The 25,512-nt window shown below is 41.4% G+C and overlaps 1 protein-coding gene and 1 pseudogene across 4 annotated transcripts in view; one reads left to right on the top strand and one right to left on the bottom strand.

The window, feature by feature from the left end:
- The window catches only part of CBFA2T2 (CBFA2/RUNX1 partner transcriptional co-repressor 2), a 137,001-nt gene extending 112,420 nt beyond the window's left edge, over positions 1–24,581 (bottom strand). For 3 of the 4 annotated variants that reach the window (XM_027977087.3, XM_027977089.3, XM_042230322.2), the window contains exon 1: positions 24,435–24,581. In XM_027977087.3, the coding sequence (XP_027832888.1) occupies positions 24,435–24,468 (34 nt within the window). In that variant the 5' untranslated portion in view covers positions 24,469–24,581. The remainder of the gene's footprint in view (positions 1–24,434) is intronic. The other variant, XM_060397711.1, reaches the window with a different exon arrangement.
- On the top strand, positions 152–7,527 carry LOC106990737 (small ribosomal subunit protein uS5-like; annotated as a pseudogene).
- Positions 24,582–25,512: the final 931 nt, after the last annotated feature.

Below are 25,512 nucleotides of genomic sequence, written 5' to 3'. Positions count from 1 at the left end.
TAGTCCTATGGACTGTAGCCCGCCAGGCTCCTCTATCCATGGGATTCTCCAGGCAGGAATACTAGAGTGGGTTGCTATGCCCTCCCTTCAGGGGATCTTCCCAACCCAGGAATCGAACCCGTCTCTTATGTCTCCTGCATTGGCAGTTGGGTTCTTTTACTATTAGCTCCACCTGGGAAGTCTTAAAGGGGTTGGGGGTGGCAGCAGGATAAATCAGGAGTCTGGGATCAGCAGATACAAACTACTATACATAAAATAGATAAACAACAAAATCCTACTGTCAGCAGAGGAAACTACATTCAATATCTTGTAAAAAAAAAAACTATAATGAGACATCATCTCCTACAACTGCAGGTAACAGGTGCATCTGCAAGAGCCAATTGCTCCAAAATAGACAAGCCTGCGCTTTTTGAGAAAGGGAAAAGGATTTGAATGGTTCTTGGCAACCTCAAGAAGCAATTGGTCATATATTTGCCTTTTTTACAGAGCATTTGGAAAGTTCTCTGAGATGAAAGGTGTGACCACTTTAAAGGCATCTCACTACTAACATTGAACAAATCAATACTGAAAGCTGCAGTCATTCATTTATGTTCCAAGGTACTTAAGATAGCAGAAGAGATAAATGTCTTTGCTCTTATTTAAAGCAAAGGTCTGACAGAATGGTTTTGTGGACTGCTCATCTGACTGGAAATTAGAAAGACTTCACAAAATACTATGATTCCATTTATTAAAAAATTATACATTCGTATGTTTTACAGATGTCTGTAAAGGTATTCCAAAAAGTCTGGAAATACAAACTTTCAGTGATGAGGTGAAACGGAATTTTTACTTTTGACTGCAATTTGCTATAAATTTTTTATGAGAATGTCAAGCTACTTTTGTAAACTATCTTTCAAAAATTATGTAATTATAATAAATTATCACAGATTCAGCATAACAGAGAAATGGAACATGGTAGCTAACAGAGTTAGCCTATATAGTTCTGAGGAGTTCAGGTCCTGTCTCTACTACCTAAACAGAGAGACATGCCCTGAGTTCATTATCCATGTAGCCTCTGTTTTCTCAACTGTAAAGTGGGATATGGCAATAGTACAAATCAGCCTGTTGTGAGCACTGAATAAAATAATCTATATGAAATCCTCATGTAAACCACTATTTTTCAGTGTAGGTACAAATTACAAATATGTGATAAAACATAAAATAGTGGTTAAAGCTTTCTTTCTTCAAATAATTCACCATATACTTAATAGTCATACAGATCTTCTAAGGTCACTATGATCATTTTACACAGAATAACAGTATAAACTATGGTACAGTAGATTAAATCGACAAGGAGTCCGTGCTCAGATGTGTCCAACTCTTTGTGATCCTACGAACTGTAGCCCACCAGGCTCCTCTGTCCATGGAATTTTCCAGGCAAGAATACTGGAATGGGTTGCCATTTCCTCCTCCAGATGATATTCCAGACCTAGGGATCAAACCCATATCTCTTGCGTCTCCTGCACTGGCAGGTGGATTCTTCCCCACTGACGGCACCTGGGAAGTGCCGATTAAATATATACAAAGTCTAATAAATTTCGGCCACAGATTTTGCAAAGAAGAACCCAGGAACTTTCTCAATAAATCCCTAATATATTACTTCTTTTTCAAATAGCTCTCACAAAAACACCAGAAAAGTCTGCATATATCTAAATTCAAAATAATTAGCTTTACAAACATTCATATGATAAAGAGAATTCATCTGTTCACTACAAAGGTCTTGTTAGGTCCAGTCTCTATTTTCATTCACCATTTTTTTAAGCTGAGCTGTGTGGCTCGCAGGATCTTAGTTCTCCAACCAGGGAATGAACCTGCCCGGGCAGTAAAAGCAGAGTCCTATCCACTAGACTGCCAGGGAATCCCCCACCATCTTATTCACATATCCTGCTGTCTACTCAACATCTCCAGTTGGACATTTAACAGATACCTCATATACAAAATGCTGCTGCTGCTGCTAAGTCGCTTTAGTCGTGTCCAACTCTGTGCGACCCCATAGACAGCAGCCCACCAGGCTCCCCCGTCCCTGGGATTCTCCAGGCAAAACACTGGAGTGGGTTGCCACTCCCATTTCAAATTCTTGGTTCCCCATCCCAGCCTAAACCTATCTGGGGCTTCTACCACCTCCCCAGTCTTTCTCAAATCAGTAAAGATGCAGTTTAAGTCAATATCTTGGAGTCATCCTTGACACACAACCACCTACTGAGGCAAATTCTAGCCAAGCCACTGGGGCAAATTCTATCAGCTGCACCTTCAAAATATCCTGACTCCAACTATTTCTCCATACTTCCACCATTAATAAATATTCTGATCCAAGTCAACTTCCCTCTCTTGGCTCAGAGCAATAATTTTTTTTGTTCTTATAAGTTTCTGAATTTACATTCCTGCTTCCACCATTGCCATTAGTATTTTCTCCAAGAGCAGAATTAACTCTTTAAAATAGATAAAAGAGATCAAGTCTCCCCCTGATCAAAACCCTCCAACAGTCTCCCACCTCGTTTAGAAAACCCAACCTCCTTCCCTTGACTCTTCAGACCCCACACGCTCTGGCCCCGATTTACCTCCTGACAGTCGACCTCTATTGCCCTTACAGTGTTTTCAGTTTGTTGGGCAAACTGGCTTCCTTGCTGCTTTATGAACTGATCGAGCATACTCCCTCCTCAGAGCTGTGACACTTGCTTCCCTTTGTCTGACTGCTCCTCTTCCAGATATCCACATGGCTAGCCTATTTTCTCCAGGTCTTTGCTCAAATAGCATTTGATCAGAGAAGTCTTTCTTAACCACTGGATCGAACTGCACTCCCCACCACCCTCCTCTCTCTAACTAACACACTTAGGTAATACTTTATCACCACCTGAATATATTAATCAATTAATCAGTGATCAACGCAAAGAAATAGAGGAAAACAACAGAATGGGAAAGACTAGAGATCTCTTCAAGAAAATTAGAGATACCAAGGGATCATTTCATGCAAAGATGGGCACAATGAAGGGCAGAAATGGTAGGGCTCTAACAGAAGCAGAAGATATTAAGGAGAGGTGACAAGAATATATACAAGAACTATACAAAAAAAGATCTTCATGACCCAGATAACCAAGATGGTGTGATAGAACCAGACTTCCTGGAATGTGAAGTCAAGTGGGCCTTAGGAAGCATCACTACGAACAAAGCTAGTAGAGGTGATGGAATTTCAGTTGAGCTATTTCAAATCCTCAAAGATGATGCTGTGAAAGTGCTGCACTCAATATGCCAGCAAAGTTGGAAAACTCAGCAGTGGCCACAGGACAGGAAAAGGTTAGTTTTCGTCCAATCCCAAAGAAAGGCAAAGCCAAAGAATGCTCAAACTACTGCACAATTGTACTCATCTCACACATTAGCAAAGTAATGCTCAAAATTCTCCAAGCCAGGCTTCAACAGTACATGAACCATGAACTTCCAGAAGTTCAAGCTGGATTTTGAAAAGGCAGAGGAACCAGAGATCAAATTGCCAACATCTGTTCTATTATAGAAAAAGCAAGAGAGTTCCAGAAAAACATCTACTTCTGTTTTATTGACTATGCCAAAGCCTTTGATCGGGTGGATCACAACAAACTGTGGAAAATTCTTTGAGAGATGGGAATACCAGACTACCTGACCTGCCGCCTGAGAAATCTGTACGCAGGTCAAGAAGCAACAGAGTTGGACATGGAACAATAGACTGGTTCCAAATCGGGAAAGGAGTACATCAAAACTGTATATTGTCACCCTGCTTATTTACTTCTATGCAGAGTACATCATGAGAAATGCCAGGCTGGATGAAGCACAAGCTAGAATCAAGATTGCTGGGAGAAATACCAAAAACCTCAGATATGCAGATGACACCACACTTATGGCAGAAAGCAAAGAAGAACTAAAGAGCCTCTTGATGAAAGTGAATGAGCAGAGTGAAAAAGTTGGCTTAAAACTCAACATTCAGAAAACTAAGATCATGGTATCCAGTCCCATCACTTTGTGGCAAATAGATGAGGAAACAATGGAAACAGTGACAGATTTTATTTTTGGGGGGCTCCAAAATCACTGCAGATGATGGCTGCAGCCATGAAATTAAAAGATGCTTGCTCCTTAGAAGAAAAGCTATGATCAACCTAGACAGCCTATTAAAAAGCAGAGACATTACTCTGCCAACAAAAATCTGTCTAGTCAAATCTATGGTTTTTCCAGTAGTTATGTATGGATGTGAGAGTGGGACTATGAAGAAAGCCAAATACTGAAGAACTGATGCTTTTGAACTGTGGTGTTGGAGAAGACTCTTGAGAGTCCCTTGGACTGCAGTCAATCCTAAAGGAAATGAGTTCTGAATATTCACTGGAAGGACTGATGCTAAAGCTGAAACTCCAGTACTTTGGCCACTTGATGCGAAGAACTGACTCATTTGAAAAGACCCAGATTCTGGGAAAGACTGAAGGCAGGAGCAGAAGGTGACGACAGAGGATGAGATGGTTGGATGGCATTATCAACTCGATGGACACAAGTTTGAGTAAGCTCCAGGAGTTGGTAATGGACAGGGAAGCCTGGTACACTGCAGTCCATTGCATGCAAAGAGTCAGACAGGACTGAGCGACTGGACTGAACTGAATTGAAGATATTCAATATTGTGTTGGGGCTTCCCTGGTGGCTCAAGTGGTAAGAAGCCACCTGCCAATGCAGGAGACACAGGTTTGATCCTTGGTCCAGGAAGATCCCACATGCCTCAGAGCAACTAAGCCTGAGTGCCACAACTACTGAGCCTGTGCTCTGGAGCCCGGGAACAGCAACTACTGAAGCCTGCGTGCCCCAAGAGCCTGTGCTCAGAAACAGAAGAAGCCACTGAAATGAAAAGTCCACACTCCACAACAGAGAGAAGCCCATGTAGCAACAAAGACCCAGCACGGCCAATTAAATACACAAAATTTTACATGCACGTAGAAATATATTTTTCATCACACTCTTTGAGAGGACTTCCTTTTGTTCACTAGTGAATCCCTGACACCTGTACAAAGTAGGACTCAGCAAATGTTAAAAGACTGGTGAGGATATAAAAAAAATGAACTTCACATATATTGCTGACACAAGCATAAATGGCGCAGCATCTCTGGAAAACCTTTTGGCAATATACACACTCAGTGACTTTCTAATTCCACTCCTGGGTATGTACCCAACAAAGAGTCATACACACATACACCCAAAGACATAGAAGAATATTCTTTGGAGCATTATTCCTAACAGCCAAAAACTGGAAATAATCAAATGTCCATCAACAACAGAGTGGATAAATTGCGATATATTTTTATAATGGGATTCTATACAGCAATAAGAAAAAACTATTGACACAAGGACATGGGTCATTACTGTTGAACAAAAGAAGCCAGACAGAATATATACTATATGACTCTTATTTATATAATGTTCCTTAAAAAAAAAAAAAAAAAGACAAAGCTGATGAATGGTAATAGAGGTCAGGATACTGGTTACCCTGGGAGAGAGAGAGGGATAGTACCTGGCAGGTGAGAGGTGGGTTTCTGAAGTAGCTGCTCTTAATATTCTATTTTTTGATCTGGAAAGCACAAGTATGATCACTTTATGAAAAGTTATTGAGCTGTACATTTATGATTTGTGAAGTTTTTAATAAAAAAGTTTACCAAAAAAAAGAGAATGCTACAGGGAAAAATTAACATTATTAAGCAATCTTCCAAACAGTTAATGATTCCATTTATCTTTTTTTCCCCCTCCTTCGTCTGGTTGCACCATGAGGCTTATGGGAATCTCAGTTCCCCAACCAGGGATCAAACCCATGTCTGCTGCAGTGGAAGCAGAGCCCTCCAGGGAAGTCCCTCCACTTACCTTTTTAACATCTTTTTGTTAATAGCCAAAAGCAAATTTATTTTCATTTAAAACATAACTCAAGATTAGGTGATTAAAGCCACATCTTCATTCACCTATAAACTGGAATCCAAGTGTTAAGAAAATCAACCTAAAGATCTTTCTCATTACACAATACTGTTAATATCTAACTAGATACAAGGACCTATTCAAATGAAAAAAATTTACTCATCTGTTCCTGATAGACCTTTCCCCAATGGTTTCTATTTTCGAATGTCAGCATTCAGGGTAAGTTGAATAAAACCTTCAGCCATGTTTTCCCCCTTAATCTGTGGAACCAAAATCAGTGTCATGTTCTAATATTGGCATCAACTGTCTGCCTGTTTTCCCTATAATCGAGAAGCGGGTTCACATGTAAACAGGACTGATCTCACAAATGCATAAACATACAAAGAGATCCTTTCCTTAAAATAAATCTGTGCTCCACACACGGCCAAACCCTCACACAATAACTTAACTCTTAGCAGCCTCCAAGCTAAAAAACTGAAGTGAAACCAATTAAGCCCTAATGAGATCCCAATTTCTTATTTCTGAAAGAAGTCTTAATAGATCCCTGTAAGTTTATAATCTTTATCAACCATCCAGATAATCCTGTTAGACTTAGTTCCAAATCTGCGTATCTGAAAATGTGCTACAATCAAAAAGGCTTTGATTACTGCATTTACAGCTTTCACTGCCACAACCAACATGTGCTTTAAAAAACTGGGAAATTTCAATTGCTTCAAAATGGAAATAACAGCCTTAATTAGAAAAGATGGCACTTCTCTGTAAAAACACCAAATGGCAGATGACGCTGGTGCTTGGGAGGGCCCGGAGGAGGCCCCCAGGGGCCCTGGAATGGGAGGCCACGGTAGCTTCTGCAGAGGCTTTGGCAGTGGCATCTGGGGCCGGGGTTGAGGCCAAGGCAGAGGCTGTGGACCTCGCAGAGGCAAGGCCAAGAGGACAAGTGGCTCCCCATTACCAAGCTGGGCTGCCTGCTCAAAGAAATGAAGATCAAGTCCTTGGAGGAGATCTATTTCTTCTCTCTGCTATCAAGGAATCTGAGATTGCTCACTTTTTCCTGGGAGCATCCCTGAATTAAGCAGACCTGTGCTGACCAGCAGACCAGGTTCAAGGCATCTGTCACTGTCAGGAGTTACTACGGGGCATGTCAATTTGGGCATCAAGTGCTTTACAGAGGTAGCCATCATCCTGGCCAAGCTCTCCATCATCCCTGTGTGATGAGACGGCTACTGGGGGAACAAGATTGGAGCCCCACATGGTCCCTTGCAGGGAGACTGGCCGCTGTGGCTCTGTGCTGGTACGCCTCATCCTTGCCCCCAGGGGCACTGGTACTGTCTCAGCCCCTGTGCCCAAGAAGCTCCTGATGAGGGCTGGCATTGACGACTGCTTCACCTCTGCCAGGGGCTGCACTGCCACCTTGGACAACTTCACGAAGGCCATTTTTGACACCATTTCCAAGACTCACAGTTACTCATCCCTGATCTCTGGAAGGAGACAGTATTCACTAAGTCTCTGTATCAGAATTCACTGACCATCTTGTAAAGAATCTCTGTGCAGAGGAACCAGGCTCCAGCCGTAGCTACCACATAATTTTATATGAGAAAAATAAAGTGAATGAAGCTAGAGAAAAAAAAAAAAAGATGACTGATAAATTGTTGTCTCCCAAACTCTGCATGTCCTAATAGTCTGCATAGTTATCCTATTCACTTTGGCCACCAAAAGGAATAAAGAAGCAGTTGTTAAAGGTTGTCAGATACCATGTCTGGTGGATGGTCTGAGAATTTTATCTTGAGGGTTTCCTCAGAATTTATTGCCTTTTAATTCATGGACACACAGACTGTGGAATGAGAAGAACCTCAGGGATCCTTTATCTTTTGAATTTCCTATATTTAGAGCATTATTTTGCCTCAACAAAAACCTGCACACCCACTGTGTACACATAAGGTGCTCAAAATGAGTTCAAGGACTTAGAGGCAGCAAGAGCAGAGTATCTATTCTTGGTCTTTGTGCTGATAAAAGCAGTTTCATAAAATGAGATGTTGTTGTTTAGCCACTGAGTCATGTCCAACTCTTTGTGACCCCAATGGACTGTAGCCCACCAGGCTCCTCTGTTCATGGGATTTCCCAGGCAAGAAGACTGGAGTGAGTTACCAATTCCTTCTCCGGGGGATCTTCCTGACCCAGGAATTGAACCCATGTCTCCCGCATTGGCAGAAGAGATTCTCTACTGCTAAGCCACCAGGAAAGCCCCAGTAAATGGGTAAGACCTCACTCAGTATTTCATGCTAATATCGGGCAATCCATCAGCAGTATATGCATGCAATACGAATGTCTACACAAGACAGTTCTCCCAGGCAGGCTTTTTATAGCTGACAATACAGTAAGTTTACAGTACTAGGCAAAATGTCACCATCTCAGAGTCAGTATGATAGACGATTCCTCAGTGAGTCTAACGTAGGAACAAATTCTTTAGCCTGATATTCAAAGTGTCCCACAGTTCTGCCTCAACCTGCCTTTACTCTTGCTTTTACTAGTACATCCCATACCTTCCAGACCAAGAGTTAGTAACTAAGGCCACTTCTCATCCCATTCCTGTACAAACCTTGCCCATGGTCTATTTCAGTAATGGCTATAGGCTAGCAATTTCTATATTTTAAAAGAGTTGTTAAAAAAAAAGAGGAGGAGAATATGTGACAGAATCCATTATGTGTTCCATAAAGCCTAAAATATCTACTATTAAGCTCTTTACAGAAAAAGTTTGCCTATTGCTGGCTTATTCCAGTATCAGGCCCTGGCATGATTTTCTTTATTGCATTTCTTCCTCTCTGTATTTACCAATCCAAGATGGACCCACCCATCAAAATGCGACTAAGTAATATTCAGTTAAGCCTTTCTTGCTACTTTCAGTGAGATGCACTCTTTCTCTTCTAAATCCATATCCTCTGTCTCCCTTAGCACACTATATCCTTCTAGTTTCCAAACCCAAAAATGACAACACATGGTCTGACAAAGCTATTGCATTAACCAAAATTATTTTACTGCTTCCATCTTGCCTGTTCAAATGCAACCTCACAGAGCCACTACAGTGCTCTACTTAGAATACAATCGTAACGACGTCATTCCCTCGTCCTTCTGTTGCTCTCCATTCGCTACGGAATAAAATCCAAGCATAAACCTGTTCCCTGCCTGGTTCTCTAGTCTCATCTCCTATCCTTCTTCACCTAGCACTTTATACTTTAAATAACATATTTATTTTCAATCCCTCCCCTCAAACCTGGTCCAGACTCAGCTTTCCCATCTCTTACCCTTTCTTTACTTGGGTCACACACTTTGTTGTCAGAAGTAAAAAAAACTTGATATATATCATCTCTGGAGAGTAATTTGGCAACATCTATCAAAATTATACAAATTGTACCCTTTGTCCAAGCAGTTCTACTTCTAGGAATCTAGTCGGCAGATTTATGAAATGGCATTTTCTGCAAAGCTATGCAGCACTGTTTCTAACAGAAAAAGATTGGCATGTGAAATGTTCATCAGTAGTGGACTGTAGAAAAAAAAGTATTATAAATGATGAAGTTCTTTTATCTATGTTATTATATGGCCTACAAGAATATATCTGCAAGGATACAGTAGAAACTAGTAATGCTAGCTGCCTCCAAGGAAGGCAAGTGTTGGCTGGAGCACAGAGGTGAAGGAGACAGTTCACTAAATAACCTTTGTACCTTTTAATTGTTGAATTATGTAAATATACTACCAGATTTTAAAAACCTGATTTTTAAAAAACAGTTGTTGGAGAAGCCTTTTCTGAAACATACCCATACATCCATGAACATATGTTAGGTCAGATGCCTATTGGTGGTGGTTCTTATCATGCTATTATTACTGCTTACCATTGATAATGAAACATCAATCTGTTCCTCCCTCCACCACTGAACAACTTTTAAACTTCTCTGGCACCTTAGAATTTTCTTGTATCTGCCAACATCCTGTACTAGGGGCTTAATAAATGTTCATCTGGTCAGGGAACTAGATCCCACATGTCACCACTAAATAAACAAAATATCTTTTTTAAAAAAGTTCACCTTCTAGTATAATTAGCTTGGGTCACAGTAGAATACAGATATTAGTGAAAGTGAAGTTGCTCAGTCATGTCCGACTCTGCGACCCCATAGACTGCAGCCCACCAGGCTCCTCCATCCACGGGATTCTCCAGGCAAGAATACTGGAGTGGGTTGCCATTTCGGCCCCTCAAATAAATGATTTATTGAACTTAATTAGCAGAATAAAGAGAACCAAGAGATTCAAGAAAAAGATAATCAATAATTGATTCTAGGATTTCAAATTACTATTTAAAAACCATGGCTTTAATGGAAACTCTCTTTATTTACCTAATCATTCCTTAGAGTACAACAGCCACAAAATTAGCATGGACTATTTAGAGACCTATAGGACGCTCAGAACAAGTCAAGCGTTGGTATCCACGACTAGTTATGTGCTCAGTGGCTCGGAGGCATGTCTGGCATCCCATCTCCTCGCCAAGAAGTTCACTACCTCCATCAACTGAACCAGAATCTTTGCTTCAGTATTTCCCAATACAACTCTCCCCAACAGCATCAGTTATAAGAGGAAAAGATGGACAATCACTGTCCAAACTTAATTAAAACCCAGTTGTCAAAGTTTTCACTACAAGAGCAATCAACAAAAATCCATGTTACGACATACAGGGCAAGACAGACTGGAAGATCTTTGAAAACAGGGACTGAATTTTATCCACCTGGCAACCCCCTCAGCACCTAGAACCATCCCTGCGGCTAAAGGCAGCACAATATAGTTGTTAAATGAACAGCTTCACTTAAGACTATAAAGGAGATTTTTACTTCATCTGTATTGTTTAAATATCTAAAATATATTCATGCATTACAAAATCACTGATGTAATAACAAATAGTGTCTAGAACATGCTTTTACAATTTCTCAATTGATTCTCATCTTGTCAGGTAGACAGGGACGGTATGGCTGTCCCCTTTCCACAGATGATAAAAGCCATTCAAAAATCCAAATATGAATTGTCCAAGGTTGCACTGCTTGTGAGCTGAAGGTAAAAGGAAGCACTGGGATGATACCCATGTTTTCACTTATTACACATCTAACGAAAAAGAAAAGAATGTCCCCTTACAGATCAACTCCCAAAAACTTACACCCTTGCATTCTACCTGTGATAGTGACCAAATCACCTGACTCCTGAACTTTATATGAAATAAGAGGATGAGAATACTACTACTCACTGATTGCTGTAAAAATCAGATGTGTGAAAACTATTCTGACATTTAAGTGGTAGTTGCTATTATTTCTGTTAATGATACGTAAATAAGAAATGACTGTTGACCCCAACAGAAGACAGACTCTATATTATAAAAGAGAATATGCCTTTCAGTAGAAACAAGACAACCAAAATTGATTTTACCCAAATACACTGTTTCCTTAACAACTAATTCTAAAACAAAGTAAAACACCCAACAAGCAAATGGAACTCTCATAGATCACTAGTAAAAATGCAAAATGGTACAGTGCAGCCACTTCAAAAATACTTTGGGCGTTTCTTAAGAAGTTAGACATGAAACTACCTAGAACCCAGGGAGCCCACTCCTAAGTATTTACCCAAGAGAAATGAAGACGTGTGTGCAAAAGACATAAATGTTTAGAGTTTCATTCATATCATCAAAACAGGAAACAACCCAAGTGTAGACAGACTGATTTTAAAAAATTACAGTATATCCATACAGTGGAATGCTACTCAGCAATAAAAGGGAACCACAGATATATACCACATGGATGATTTTCAAAACAATTATAGTAAGTGAAAGATATCAGATACAAAGGCTACATATCGTACAGTTTCATTCATACGACATGGAAAAGGCAAAAAACTAGAGAGAAAGATAGAAACCACTAGGGGGGCAAAAACCAGTATAGTAGTTAGCAGGGGCTGCTAAACAAAGGGAAAGGAGCATGAGGCAACTACTGAGGATGATGGAAATAATCTATCTCTTGGTTGGTGTGATGACCACAATTGCATATATTCGTCAAAACTCACAGAACTGTAACCTTAAAAAAGAATAAAGTTTACTATATGTAAATTATACCTCAAAAACATGACTAAAAGAGAAAGAAAAACTAAACTACTTCATTTACACATCTGGGAGAAAAAGGAATAGTTAATTATCACAATATTTATGCTCAGTTTGGTTCAGTATTTGCTTAAGAAATTTTAGTTAAACCACCTAACAACTGCTGGGTTAAACCTCTCCGAGGAGGTTTTACAGGAATACCCTGTTTTCAGAGAAACCATTCTCTCTCTTTAATCATTAGTTTAATTATTTTGACAGTGCTCACTCCAGTAGTCACTACTACTTAACTTTCATTCATTACCACCTACTTCCTTCCAGTGCTCTCCCCATTCCAAAACTTCAAAAAAGGCAACCTACAGTTCTCTACAAATATATCGGAGAAATGAGCACACTTAAATTCCTTACTTGGAATTTCAAAGGCAAACCACTCAGTAGCAAATCACTCTGCCTTTTTCACAAGAAAAAAATATTTAAAATTTCACTATGCACCAAAACCAACCAGTCATATAAATACATACATACACACACACAAATATTGTGAAAAGATGGGAAGCGAAAAGCAAAGGAATAAAGGAAAGATATACCCATTTGCATGCAGAGTTCCAAAGAATAGCAAGGAGAGATAAGAAAGCCTTCCTCAGCAATGCAAAGAAATATAGGAAAACAATAGAATGGGAAAGACTAGAGATCTCTTCAAGAAAATTAGAGATACCAAGGGAACACTTCATGCAAAGATGGGCTCAATAAAGGACAGAAATGGTATGGACCCAACAGAAGTAGAAGATATTAAGAAGAGGTGGCAAGAATACACAGAAGAACTGTACAAAAAAGATCTTCACGACCCAGATAATCACGATGGTGTGATCTCTCACGTAGAGCCAGACATCCTGGAATGTGACGTCGTGGGCCTTAGAAAGCATCACTACGAACAAAGCTAGTGAAGGTGATGGAATTCCAGTTGAGCTGTTTCAAATCCTGAAAGATGATGCTATGAAAGTGCTGCACTCAATATGCCAGCAAATTTGGAAAACTCAGCAGTGGCCACAGGACTGGAAAAGGTCAGTTTTCATTCCAATCCCAAAGAAAGGCAATGAATGCCAAAGAATGCTCAGACTACTGCACAACTGCACTCATCTCACACGCTAGTCAAGTAATGCTCAAAATTCTCCAAGCCAGGCTTCAGCAATAAATGAACCGTGAACTTCCAGATGTTCAAGCTGGTTTTAGAAAAGGCAGAGGAACCAGAGATCAAATTGCCAACATCTGCTGGATCATGGAAAAAGCAAGAGAGTTCCAGAAAACCATCTATTTCTGCTTTATTGACTATGCCAAAGCCTTTGACTGTGTGGATCACAATAAACTGTGGAAAATTCTGAAAGAGATGGGAATACCAGACCATTTGACCTGTCTCTTGAGAAACCTGTATGCGGCTCAAGAAACAACAGTGAGAACTGGACATGGAACAACACACTGGTTCCAAATAGGAAAAGGAGTACATCAAGGCTGTATATTGTCACCCTGCTTATTTAACTTATATGCAGAGTACACCATGAAAATGCTGGGCTGGAAGAAACACAAGTTGGAATCAAGATTGCCAGAAGAAATATCAATAACCTCAGATATGCAGATGACACCACCCTTATGGCAGAAAGTGAAGAACTAAAGAGCCTCTTGATGAAAGTGAAAGAGGAGGGTGAAATAGTTGGCTTAAAGCTCAACATTCAGAAAATGAAGATCATGGCATTCGGTCCCATCACTTCATGGCAGACAGACAGGGAAACAGTGCCTGACTTTATTTTTTGGGGCTCCAAAATCACTGCAGATGGAGATTGCAGCCATGAAATTAAAAGAAGCTTACTCCTTGGATGGAAAGTTATGACCAACCTAGACAGCATATTCAAAAGCAGAGACATTACTTTGCCAACAAAGGTCCGTCTAGTCAAGGCTATGGTTTTCCAGTGGTCATGTATGGATGTGAGAGTTGGACTATAAAGAAAGCTGAGTGCCAAAGAACTGATGCTTTTGAACTGTGGTGTTGGAGAAGACTCTTGAGAGTCTCTTGGACTGCAAGGAAATCCAACCATTCCATCCTAAAGGAGATCAGTTCTGGGTGTTCATTGAAAGGACTGATGCTGAGGCTGAAACTCCAATACTCTGGCTACCTGATGCAAAGAGCTGACTCATTTGAAAAGACCCTGATGCTGGGAAAGATTGAGGGCAGAAGAAGGGGATGACAGAGGATGAGATGGTTGGATGGCATCACCGACTTGATGGACATGGGATTGGGTGGACTCCGAGAGTTGGTGATGGACAGGGAGGCCTGGTGTGCTACGGTTCATGGGGTCGCAAAGAGTTGCACATGACTGAGCAACTGAACTGAACTGATACATCAAATTTCTGTAAGCTGAGTTACATCTATTTTTTTTTAGTATGTTTGTTACATTTAATTTTTATTTTTTAAAAAATTTATTTTAATTGGAGGTTAATTACTTTACAATATTGTAGTGGTTTTTGCCATACATTGACATGAATCAGCCATGGGTATACATGTGTTCCTCATCTTAGACCCTCCTCCCAACTCCCTCTCCATCCCATCCCTCTGGGTCATCCCAGTGCACCAGCCCTGAGCACCCTGTCTCATGCATCGAACCTGGACTGGCGATCTGTTTCACATATGATAATATATATGTTTCAATGCGCTTAAATCACTGAGAAGTTTTCCCAAAGTAACTTCTGAGTATAATATACTGACCACATACCCCCAGACTAAAGCCAAAAAGCTATAATGAGGTTTATAAACTAAATTTCATAGTAACATGGGTTAGCAATCTTGGAGCTATTTTCAGTATATTCTAGGTTTGGACAAATAAATATATTATGGATTATGTGAGTCGGGTTTACAATCCCTAGGTAAGAGAAGGGGCTTAAAAATACAGGAAAAATAAGATAAAGGCTAAATAAACTTTGTGGTATTGGAGGTGTTAGTCTGAACACACAATTCTGAAACCAAGTTCCCTTATCAAGTTTATGATCAATCTCTCTATCCAAAATTTGATTCCCTCTCTTGTACACTCTGACCTCAAGCCTGTGCTAACTGAACACTAATCAACAAGAGTCAGATGACTAAAACTGCTATTACTGACAACATCATTAAGCAACTAAAATTGCTATTATGGACATCATCATTAATGTACAAACTCAGGTTGCTTCTCCAGCACAAGATGAGTGGTCCCAGTGCCATGGACCACTTTGGCTGGAGAATCGTAAACCAGAGACATCCTGACTTCCCAAAACTACAAATAAGGAATGTCACAGTAATGCCTCTTTGTTCTTCCTCTAAAACATAACCCCAACTCAAAGACCAGGTGGGTTTGAAATCCTGACTTTGCTGCAAACTCCCATTGTCAGAGTTTGAGTTTCAGTACTGGAGGCACAGGAGCCCTTTGCTCAGTTTCAGTTTTTATTATATTTAGATAAAAACAGAAATAAACTTAGACATATGTGTATATATATGTATGTGTATATGTACGTATGTGTATATATATGTGTGTGTGTGTATATATACATAAATGTCTTAGCTCTGCCCATTGAAGGGATCTGAAAGCAATGACAACCCATAGCAATGAGCATACACAGCAACTAGATCTTGATTTCTAAATAATTTTCTCCACTAACAGAAATTAGGAGAGAAACATCTTAGAGAAATAGCTGATTCCAAAGTTCAGGTAGGAAGATAAGCCTGGAACATCTTTTTTGTGCCAAAAAGGTTCAAGAATGTTAGGAACTTGTCAAAAGTTAGCTTGAAGGGGTTCCCACTGCCGAATCTGGGACAATGTGAAAACCACAAAAAATGCTGACAGTAACAGATTATGTATGACCTACTGCATAAAATAAGAATCCATATTAATACATACAAATAAGGGTAAGAAAATGCTCTCCAGCAGAATGTTAACCAATAAGCAAAGACTAAAACTGATAAGCTGAAAGGAATAAAACTGATATGTAGAAAATAAAAACTGATAGCACAGTTCTGTAATATGAAAGCACAACTATCATAGTAATAACTGACTCAGGCAAACATCATCAATAGATGCTACAACTACCGGATAAAAGTTTGATGAAATCAAGGTATTTACATGGACTCAGTATCTCCCATCAGAGAAGGCAATGGCAACCCACTCCAGCACTCTTGCCTGGAAAATCCCATAGGCAGAGGAGCCTGGTAGGCTGCAGTCCATGGGGTTGCTAGGAGTCGGGCACGACTGAGCGACTTCATTTTCACTTTCCTGCATTGGAGAGGGAGATGGCAACCCACTCCAGTGTTCTTGCCTGGAGATTCCCAGGGACGGGGGAGCCTGGTGGGCTGCCATCTCTGGGGTCGCACAGAGTCGGACACGACTGAAGTGACTTAGCAGCAGCAGCAGCACCTTCCTTAACATTACTAATTAAAAAGGAGAATATTAAACTCTATAGTGGAAAAACCTGACAGACATTATCTTAAATAAGTGATCAAAGTTATCATCATCAGTACTGAACAAATGGATATCAAATGCCTCCTGATATGATGCAATGGGAAGGATGTAACATTATTCTGCAATATTCCCATCAAAATGCATAATCTGAATCTATTCATAAGGAAGGCAAATTCAAGTTGAGAGACACTCTATGAAATAAATGGCCTATACCATTCAAAAAAGACAAGATCATGAAAGATAAGTCTGAAGGGTTCTTTCAAACTGAAGGAGACTGGAGAGTAAACAAATATTTTATGCAGATCCTGGACTGGATCCTAGATTAGAAAAATTTTTCCCTACAAAAAACATTGAAACAAATGGCAAAAATTTGAATAAAGTCAGTATATTAGATAATAATATTATAACCAATCTGTATTTCCTGATTTTGGAAAGAACATCGTTGTGGTTACATAAGAGAATATCTTAGTTTACTGAAAATATACATTATCATATTTAGGGTAAAGAAGTATCATACTTGTAACTTACTCTAGTTTCAAAAATTAATATGCATATATAAAAAAAATATAGGGACCTCCCTGGTGGTCCAGTGGTTAAGAATCCAGCTTCCAGCGCAGGGGATGCTGGTTCCACGCCTGGTCCTGGTGAGTTGCCCCTAAGGCGCAACTGCCGAGCCTAAGAGCAACTGCTGAGCCCAGGGGCCACAACTCAAGAGAAGCCCTTAAGTAGGAACTTATGAAAACTTGAGCTTCTAAGCGCCTAGCTCCAGGCAGCTAGTGAATGAATGCCAGAGGAGCTAAGACCATCATCTCCTCTTCCCCACCGCAGAACCTGCCTCTTCTAAGCCACTGTTACTTTTAATTTAGGCAGTTAAGACTTGCTTTCTGCCAGCTTCTGCCCTGTAAGGTTGATGCGACTTCTCAAGAGAGAAACAAAATGAATCATAATCACTTTCTCAAAATTAAGGACAAAGAAATACTGCCACATTTTTGGTGGAAAAAAATATCACTAGTGTTTTAACTTCTATGGGGGATGGGAGAGGGAGAGGATAGTGGAAAGAGATAGTAAACCAGCTAAAAACTATGTGAAATAGAGGAAATAGTGATTTTGATTAGTGAACCTCTAGGGATATAAGGTAACAATGAATAAATCTGTGCTATCTGAATGTCTGTTCCCATGTGGCTTCAAAAAATTAAAAGCAGGCAGGACCTCTGCATTGAGATGGCTAAGTTAACAAAGGAATAAGGGAAACATCTGTATGAGAGGAAAAGGTCAAAGCAGTGTGTCAAGGGAACTCTGCTATGCCTGGTATTAACATTTCACTTGAGTTGCTGGAGAGGTCAGATTACATATTTGTCGCCATCAGCTAATTTAATTGAAAGGTCTAGCCAACTCCAAAGCTATCAATCCAGACAGAAGGATACCTAGCTCCAAGTACCTCTGAGTTTTACTTTGATTTCTGCATTTAATTACAGGAATACAAAATAGAGGGCCAGAACCATATTTTAAAGAGCCACATTCCAAAGTAAAGGTTTACTGTACAGTCCATATATTATATTTGATGATCCATATTTGACAGCTCCTCACAGGGCCATGCAAAATTAGCATGGACGTTTCTTGGGCTTTTGATGTTCACAGCCATCATGTGCTTCACTGCTAAAATCAGGAAACATATGGGATGAATTGGTAAAGGCTGCTGGGAGTTTCTGCTGCCTTTTTGTTTTCTGTTTTTAATTCATGGCTAAGGCCAATTCAGAATACCTCTAAACAAGACCAAGATTTAATACAGCACTCTTTAAACCATATCCAATCCCAGGATATTTTTAAATAAGGAAAGATGTTAAAGAAAGGTGTTGAAGAAAAATGACGGGAAATCAAGTATCTTCAGGGAACACCAGGATCCTTGGGAACATATGTCTAAAAACCTATAGTTTAGCTAGTGAAAAGAAGAAGCCACATGGTAGAGAGTGAAAAATGTGGGTTTTGGACTCAGATCTCAGTGAATTCAGTTATCAGGACGGAACTAAGTGTGAATAGTGTATCTGCTACTGGTTAACTGTGTGACCTAGGGGAATTTATTTAACTTCTCTGAGACTTACTTTCTCATCTGTAAAACAGAGATACTAACTCCCTCTCAAGGATGTTTTTAAGAATTACATGAGATGACATACGGGAAAGGGGGTTCCCAGGTGGCGTGTGGTAAAGACTGGCCTGCCATGCAGGTGACATAGGTGGCTTGGGTTTGATCCTGTGTTGGGAAAATCGCCTGGAGGAGGAAATGGCAACCCGCTCTAGTATTCCTGCCATAGAAAATTCCATGGACAGAGGAGTCTAGTGGGCTACAGTCCATGGGTCCAAAAGAGTTGGACAGAACTGAGCACAACATACATGAAAAGTGCCCAGAAGAAAATGCGGCAAAGACTTTTTTTTTTTTAAAGAATTCAACTGGACTTACAGTCAGATTCAGTTGACATATCTGCTACAGACTCATTTTACAAGTTTAATTTATGATACCCCAACTGCTATAATTTCAGATAGCCTCCAGGCCTTGGAGAGGCCTGAGACAAAAACCAGAGACAGAGGCAAAAGTTACTTAACCAGCCATAATAAAACCCAGAGACAGACTCTGTCACATATAAATATACTAGCTCATATTGCACAGGGGGCCAGTCAATACAGCACCAGAAAGACCCCTCCTCTTTGTAATTTTACTAAAGCAAAAACGATAACTAGGGGAGAGATTCTCCCTCAGCCTTTAAACTTTCAGGGATCTTAAGTAAATCTTTACAATTGAATGATCACTTTCTATGAAGTTCAAAACAATACTCTAAAATTAAGAATTGCGGCTAAAACCAGCAGGTAAGAAATCTTACTTCCTCATCTTTCCTCCTGCTTTCCCTACCCTGGAGGAAGTATGAACTCAGGGTATTAACTCATCTTTATCCTACTGCTACATGCATCCACTGTACTCTTATTTAAACCACCTTTCCAGTCTAAAAGCTTTCAGCAGCTACCTTAATGTTAAGAAGTCAGGCTCTGTAGTCACAAAAGATCTAGATTTTAAACTGTGCATTTATTAGCTCTATGTATTTCCAGGTGGCACCAGTGGTAAAGAACCCACCTGCCAATGCAGGTAGATGTAAGGGACGTGGGTTTGATCTCTGGGTAAGGAAGATCCCCTGGAGGAGGAAACGGCAACCCATTCCAGTATTCTTGCCTAGAGAATCCCATGGACAGAGGAGCTTGGCAGGCTAGTTCATAGGGCTGCACAGAGTCGGACATGACTGAATAGACTTAGCATGCACAGGTGAGATCTGAGTCAATTTCCTAGTTTGTAAAAGAGGATATATAAATAAAAGTAAAGGATTAAAAGGCAAAAGATGGCCCAAAATAAACATTCAATATTAGTCATCATTATTATTAGGCAAGAGTTAACCTCAAATAAACAAACAACTCTCAGAGGTCGAGTAACTTCCCAGTAGAATGGAACCTCAAACCCAAAGTCTGCCTCCAAATTCTGCTTTTTCCATTACGCCAAACAACCTATATCATGTATGAAAGTGAAAGTCAGTCAGTTGTGTCCAACTCTTTGGGACCCCATGGCCTATACAATCCATGGAATTCTCCAGTCCCGAATTCTGGAGTGGGTAGCCTTCTCCAAGGCATCTTCCCAACCCAGGGATTGAACCCACGTCTCCCACATTGCACGCAGATTCTTTACCACCTGAGCCACAAGGGAAGCCCCAGAATACTGGAGTGGGTAGCCTATCCCTTCTCCAGCATATCTTCCCGACCCAGGAATCAAACCGGGGACTCCAGCACTGCAGGCGAATTCTTTACCAACTGAGCTCTCAGAGAAGCCCTATCTCATGTCTATCCCTGTGGTTTTAAACAGGCTACTAACTGCAATTTACTAGTCTTTATTGTGTGGTCACAAGTTATGGATGTTTTTAATCTTATTCCATTTTTTCTTTTTCATATCCTAATAGTTTGGGAGGAAAACTGACTGAACACACCAGTGTGCCACAGCAGGTGATGACCAGGGGAAAAAATGAGACCCAGTTTCTCCTTGTCAGTATCCTTAGCTGGAATAGCCTCTCTCCTCTTCAAGTGCATTTGCTGCTTTTACATCCGCTATGATCTGGGCTCGAATAAGTACCCTAGGCCTAGTAAGAGTACCTCTAAGCCTGAAGAACAAAGGAAATACAAACTTTCCAAACCAGAAGGAGCAAGTCATGCATGCAGGGAGAATTTCCTTCAGAAGAAGAACAAGGGACACAGCTAGACAGAGACAACACTCATAGGAAGGGAGCAGGATAATTAAATTCCATATCCTCAGATGAGAAGAAAGCCAACTGATGGAGTCTAAGTCAGTCAGCTTCCCAGGGTGGGAAAGGATGGAGAGTGGACCTAGAGGAGCCAACAGAAGGGACCTAATTCTACCTCAGAGAAGTCTTCTTGGTGCACTCTCACATCTCTTCTTTCATCCTAAGCTAAGTGCCAGATAAGAAGAGAGTTACTGAATGGGACAGTTCTCACCCCTTTTGAAGAGTAATGCTTATCTACCATCAAATATTTATGGGTGAGTTTTTCACTAATTGAGTATGGTCATTTACCATCCCACTTGTAACTGTTCAGAAATCTTTTAGGTTCAAGAATGTACGTATCTTTCTCCACATTTGTGGATTTTGCACTTACCTACTAGGCAAATTAAATTACAATAACGCAGATACTATCGCATCCCTCAAGGAACTTAATACTTTGGAGTTTGCACTCATATCTTTAGATATCTTAAGAAGACAGAATGAGTGCCACCAGAGAGGAGAGAGCTGTTGTGCTGTGAAAAGTTCTAGGACAGGTTTCGTTGCCATCCAGCCCCTGGCAGGCATAACTTCAGCCAGAACTCACTGTTTATCTATTAACAAGGTTTCCCACAGGTCCAGATCTGGAGAACCACTCACCAAGCCCTCAACAGCCCCAGTTTCCACTCTATACTCTCAGCCAATAAGGTTCACGCCTCATCCTCCTGGAAAAAGTCCCTCTCCTTCCAAATGTCACCTCCTTACCTGAACCTTACTTGGACCCTCAAAGAACAATTACAATGCGCCTACTCTGCATTCCCCAAAGCCTTTACTTTGAGAACTTAAAGCACTTTATCATTATCCAGCTATTTGTGCAGGACCTCTACTAGATTGGGGCTTCCCTGGTGGCTCAGATGGTAAACAATCTGCCTGCAATGTGGGAGGCCTGGGTTCAATCCCTGGGTTGGGAAGATCCCCTGGAGAAAGGAAAGGCTACCCACTCCAATATACTGGCCTGGAGAATTCCATGAACTATACAGTCCAAGGGGTCGCAAAGAGTTGTACATGACTGAGCGACTTTCACTTCACTTCTACTAGATTGTGAGATTCCAAGTCATCTGTATCCTTAGCCACTAACAGCACTCAAAATAGTATGTCAGGCCCAGTGTAAGTATTCTACATATTTTAACACATACATTCTACTAATATGTACATCACAGTAAGTCATCACAGTAAAACCGAAAAGGAGATGACAGAACTCTCTTCTCAGTTTTACAAGTGAGGAAAATTAAGTGCACAGAAAGGTTAAGTAGTGCTGAAAGTCTCAAAGCTAGGAAGGACTGGACCCCAGGATTTCAATCTAGGCACAACTTCAGAACTGAATTTCAACAGACATCATGGGTTGAGGGGAAGGTTGGACTACAAGATCAATGGTCTCCACCACAGGGAGCACAGTTATTATTCACACACTAGGGTGTGGAAAGCCAAACACTGGAACTTCTACTTATATTTGTTTCAGTTCATCCTTTTGTAAAATGTCTATTTTTGCACATGTTATAAAATGTACATAATAGACAGTACAGTCAACACTGTAATAGTAACTTAAACACACATAATGTGTGTGCATACTCAACCATATTTACTGATACAAAGAACAGTAAAACCATTTGAGGCCACTATTCTAGACTATTTCCCCCAGGGACTCAGTTCCTCCATTCTCTCTGCCTACCACTTTAGCTAAGAAACATTAGCCAATCAAGACTATAGGTGAACTTCAGTGAGGTAAGAGTTTGGTCTTTATATTTGGAACCCCTACATCAGCTCAAGGACCGGGTGCTTGGCAGATGGTCAATGTTGAATCTAACTGTACCATGAGAACCTCATTTAAAAAAATTCTCTTCAGAAAAAAAAAAAAAAAGTCTCTCAACATTTTAATGCAACTTATAAATACTTCCAGACTTTAAAAAAAAAACATACTAAGCACATTGCCTAGAAATGTTATACAGAATTCTCTTAGGATGACTATAAACAAACAAACAAAAAACAAACCTTAGTTACATAATAGAACCAAAAAATTGTACTTTAGAGCTTAAACAGAAAACTGCATAAAAGAGATCTGGGCATTAAAAAAAAAATCTAAGTTCATATTAAAGGTCCTTTCACTATACAGAGATAGTGTAACTTTGTCAGACCTAAGGGTCACCTCTGCTAGTCTCTGCTGAGTTAAACTCCAAGAGGAATAGATTAAACTTTCCAAAGCAGCAACTGCAGACTGACTATGAAGAGGCATTAGCTGGGTCCACCTACCTACTCTGCATTTCTTCAATCCAACATTTAATGGGCATCAAACAAAGAAGAGAGGCTGTGTAAAGCCCCCCTTTTATGGGTGGAGGAACCTGGGCTCTGAGGCTAAATCCACAAGGTTCCTCCTGTCCTCAGCTTCATCCTCTGCACAATGGGCATACACAAATACTTAACTCTTATCTATGTTACCAGGATTAAATGAGAGAAAACATGCAAAATGGATTTATCTGTTTCCTCACTGAACGTGTCTCTCTCCCTTCCCCCAACTAAAACTCAAAGCTTGAGTCTGGTTTATCTAGTTTGCTGCTATATTCCCAGGGCCGAAATGGTCCTTTTGATTTAATAAATACTAAATGAATAGAATGCAACATGCCTGCTGCTCAAAAAATGTTGGCTATTATGGCTATTATTGCAAACAAGAAACAATGAAAATTTTATTGTTAAGAGACCCACACCTCCTCCAAAGATCTCACATTTCTAGGAGGTACAGTTGATAAATGCTGAAAAGGAGAAATGAAGGTAAGAAAAACAACTGGATCATAAAGCAGGACTAACCTAAAAGAAAATTAAAATCTCAAATAAATACACAATCAGAGCTGAATTTCGAGCTTTCCCGAGTGAGGTTCACTCTGGATGAGGTTTAACAGCGATTACAATAATGACAGTTTTCACGCCTATGCGTGCCAGAGTCCGTATCAAGCCTATTTGGCCTCACAAAACCCTGAACCGGCGTGGGGAAGGGCTGGAGATGTTCTTCTCGCCTTCATTTTGCAGAAGGGGGAACTGAGGCTCATAGAGACCCAAGGTCACCGCCTGTAAGCGGAGAAGCCGCAATGTGAACCCCGGCAGTCAGACCCCTGAGCCTGCACTCAACAGGCCCCTCAGAGGGGCCATCCTCGCCTCTTCCACCATCCGCCACACACCCTTCGAAATTGGATGTGTGTAATATTTCTCCAGGGCCGGACTTAGTGGCCTCGGCGCCAGGAGAACAAAACAATCCTTGTCCGCCGGCAAGTTAGATGGATGCCGGCCCGGCCAGGGCTCCGAGGCCGCGGTGCCCAGAGACTCGCGCACACCACGAGCTCCGAGCTCTCGAGCGGTGCAGGAGGAGCCTGGGTGGCCCTGGGAGCCAGGGAAGGCCCGGCCTGCCGGGTGACCTTGGATCTGCCGCCCTTCTTGGGGCCTCAGTTTACCAGCCTGGCCTCGCGCCGGGGGCCTCCCGGGAGCTCGCGCCTGTGGAGCTGCAGGCCTTCACACGCCCCCCTCAGCCGCCCGCTTTCCCGCCCCGCTTACGTTGGAAGGCGGCCGCTCCAGGGACGCCCACCATCGCCCAACGCCGCTGCCGCGCACCTCCGCCTCCACTCGCGGCCCGGGTCCCCCGCAGACACCGCTGCGGGACCTGTAGCCGCCAAGCTCGCCGACCCCAAAGGCTCTGATGCCGCCGCCGCCGCCGCCGCCGCCGCCGTTAGGCCGCGCGCCGCCCCGCCCCCCAGTTGGCCCCGCCCCGCCCGCCGGGCACGCCCCCGCCGCGCGTTCTCGCCCGCCAGACCAACGCACGCGGAAGCCTGGCCCTTGGACCGAGTCGCACTAAACCCCGCCTCCTGACCTGCTCCGCCCCTTCCGCGCGAACTTACTACCCTATCCCGGCGCACCCTGCTTCTCAGTCCCGGCCCCCTTGCGTCACGGGCGCCCGTCACATGCAAGTTCCACTCTTCAGGCTTAGGGATTCCAGCTGTGGCCAAGGCAACTGCCAGAACCCAGAGGCGGAGCCCTAGGGGGCGGAGCTTAGGGGGGGAGGGCGCAATGCCTCACCTGAGTTCTCCAGGTTAAGGTCCTTTGCGCCTGTCTTTAGGCAACTCACTTCTCCCGACAGTGTTCCAAGTATTTCAAATGTCATGATCATAATGTTAATAATTGTTAGCTGTCATTATTATTACCGAGCTATTTTCATACACTCCATCCCGTTAATCCTTACAATGAGCAAAAGAAGTATTATTATTCCCCCTTTTCTATACATGCGGATAGGGCTTTCCCACCAACCAGGTTGCTCACTGGGTTCAGTTAACAGCAGAGATGGGATTGGAAGCTAGAACTTGTGACTTCAGACCCAGTACTTTGAACTACTCTGAAGTATTCTGCCTCCCAAAGTCTCTAAATTAAAACAAGAGATTAAAATTTCCAAACTCTTCTATGTACAAAGATACCAAAAGCAAAATTCTTTTAACTAGACTTGTCTTTTGCAAGCAAAAGACTGAGATAAAATATTTGCAACATACTCAACAAAAAATCAATATTCAAAATAAGTAAAGAGCTCCTTAAAACCAATAAGAAAAGTAAGATAATTTAATAGAAAAATGGACAAACAATAAAT

The sequence above is a fragment of the Ovis aries genome, chromosome 13, assembly GCF_016772045.2.
Source record: "Ovis aries strain OAR_USU_Benz2616 breed Rambouillet chromosome 13, ARS-UI_Ramb_v3.0, whole genome shotgun sequence".
NCBI classification, from domain to species: Eukaryota; Metazoa; Chordata; class Mammalia; order Artiodactyla; family Bovidae; genus Ovis; species Ovis aries.
This window is presented reverse-complemented; position numbering and strand designations above follow the sequence as displayed.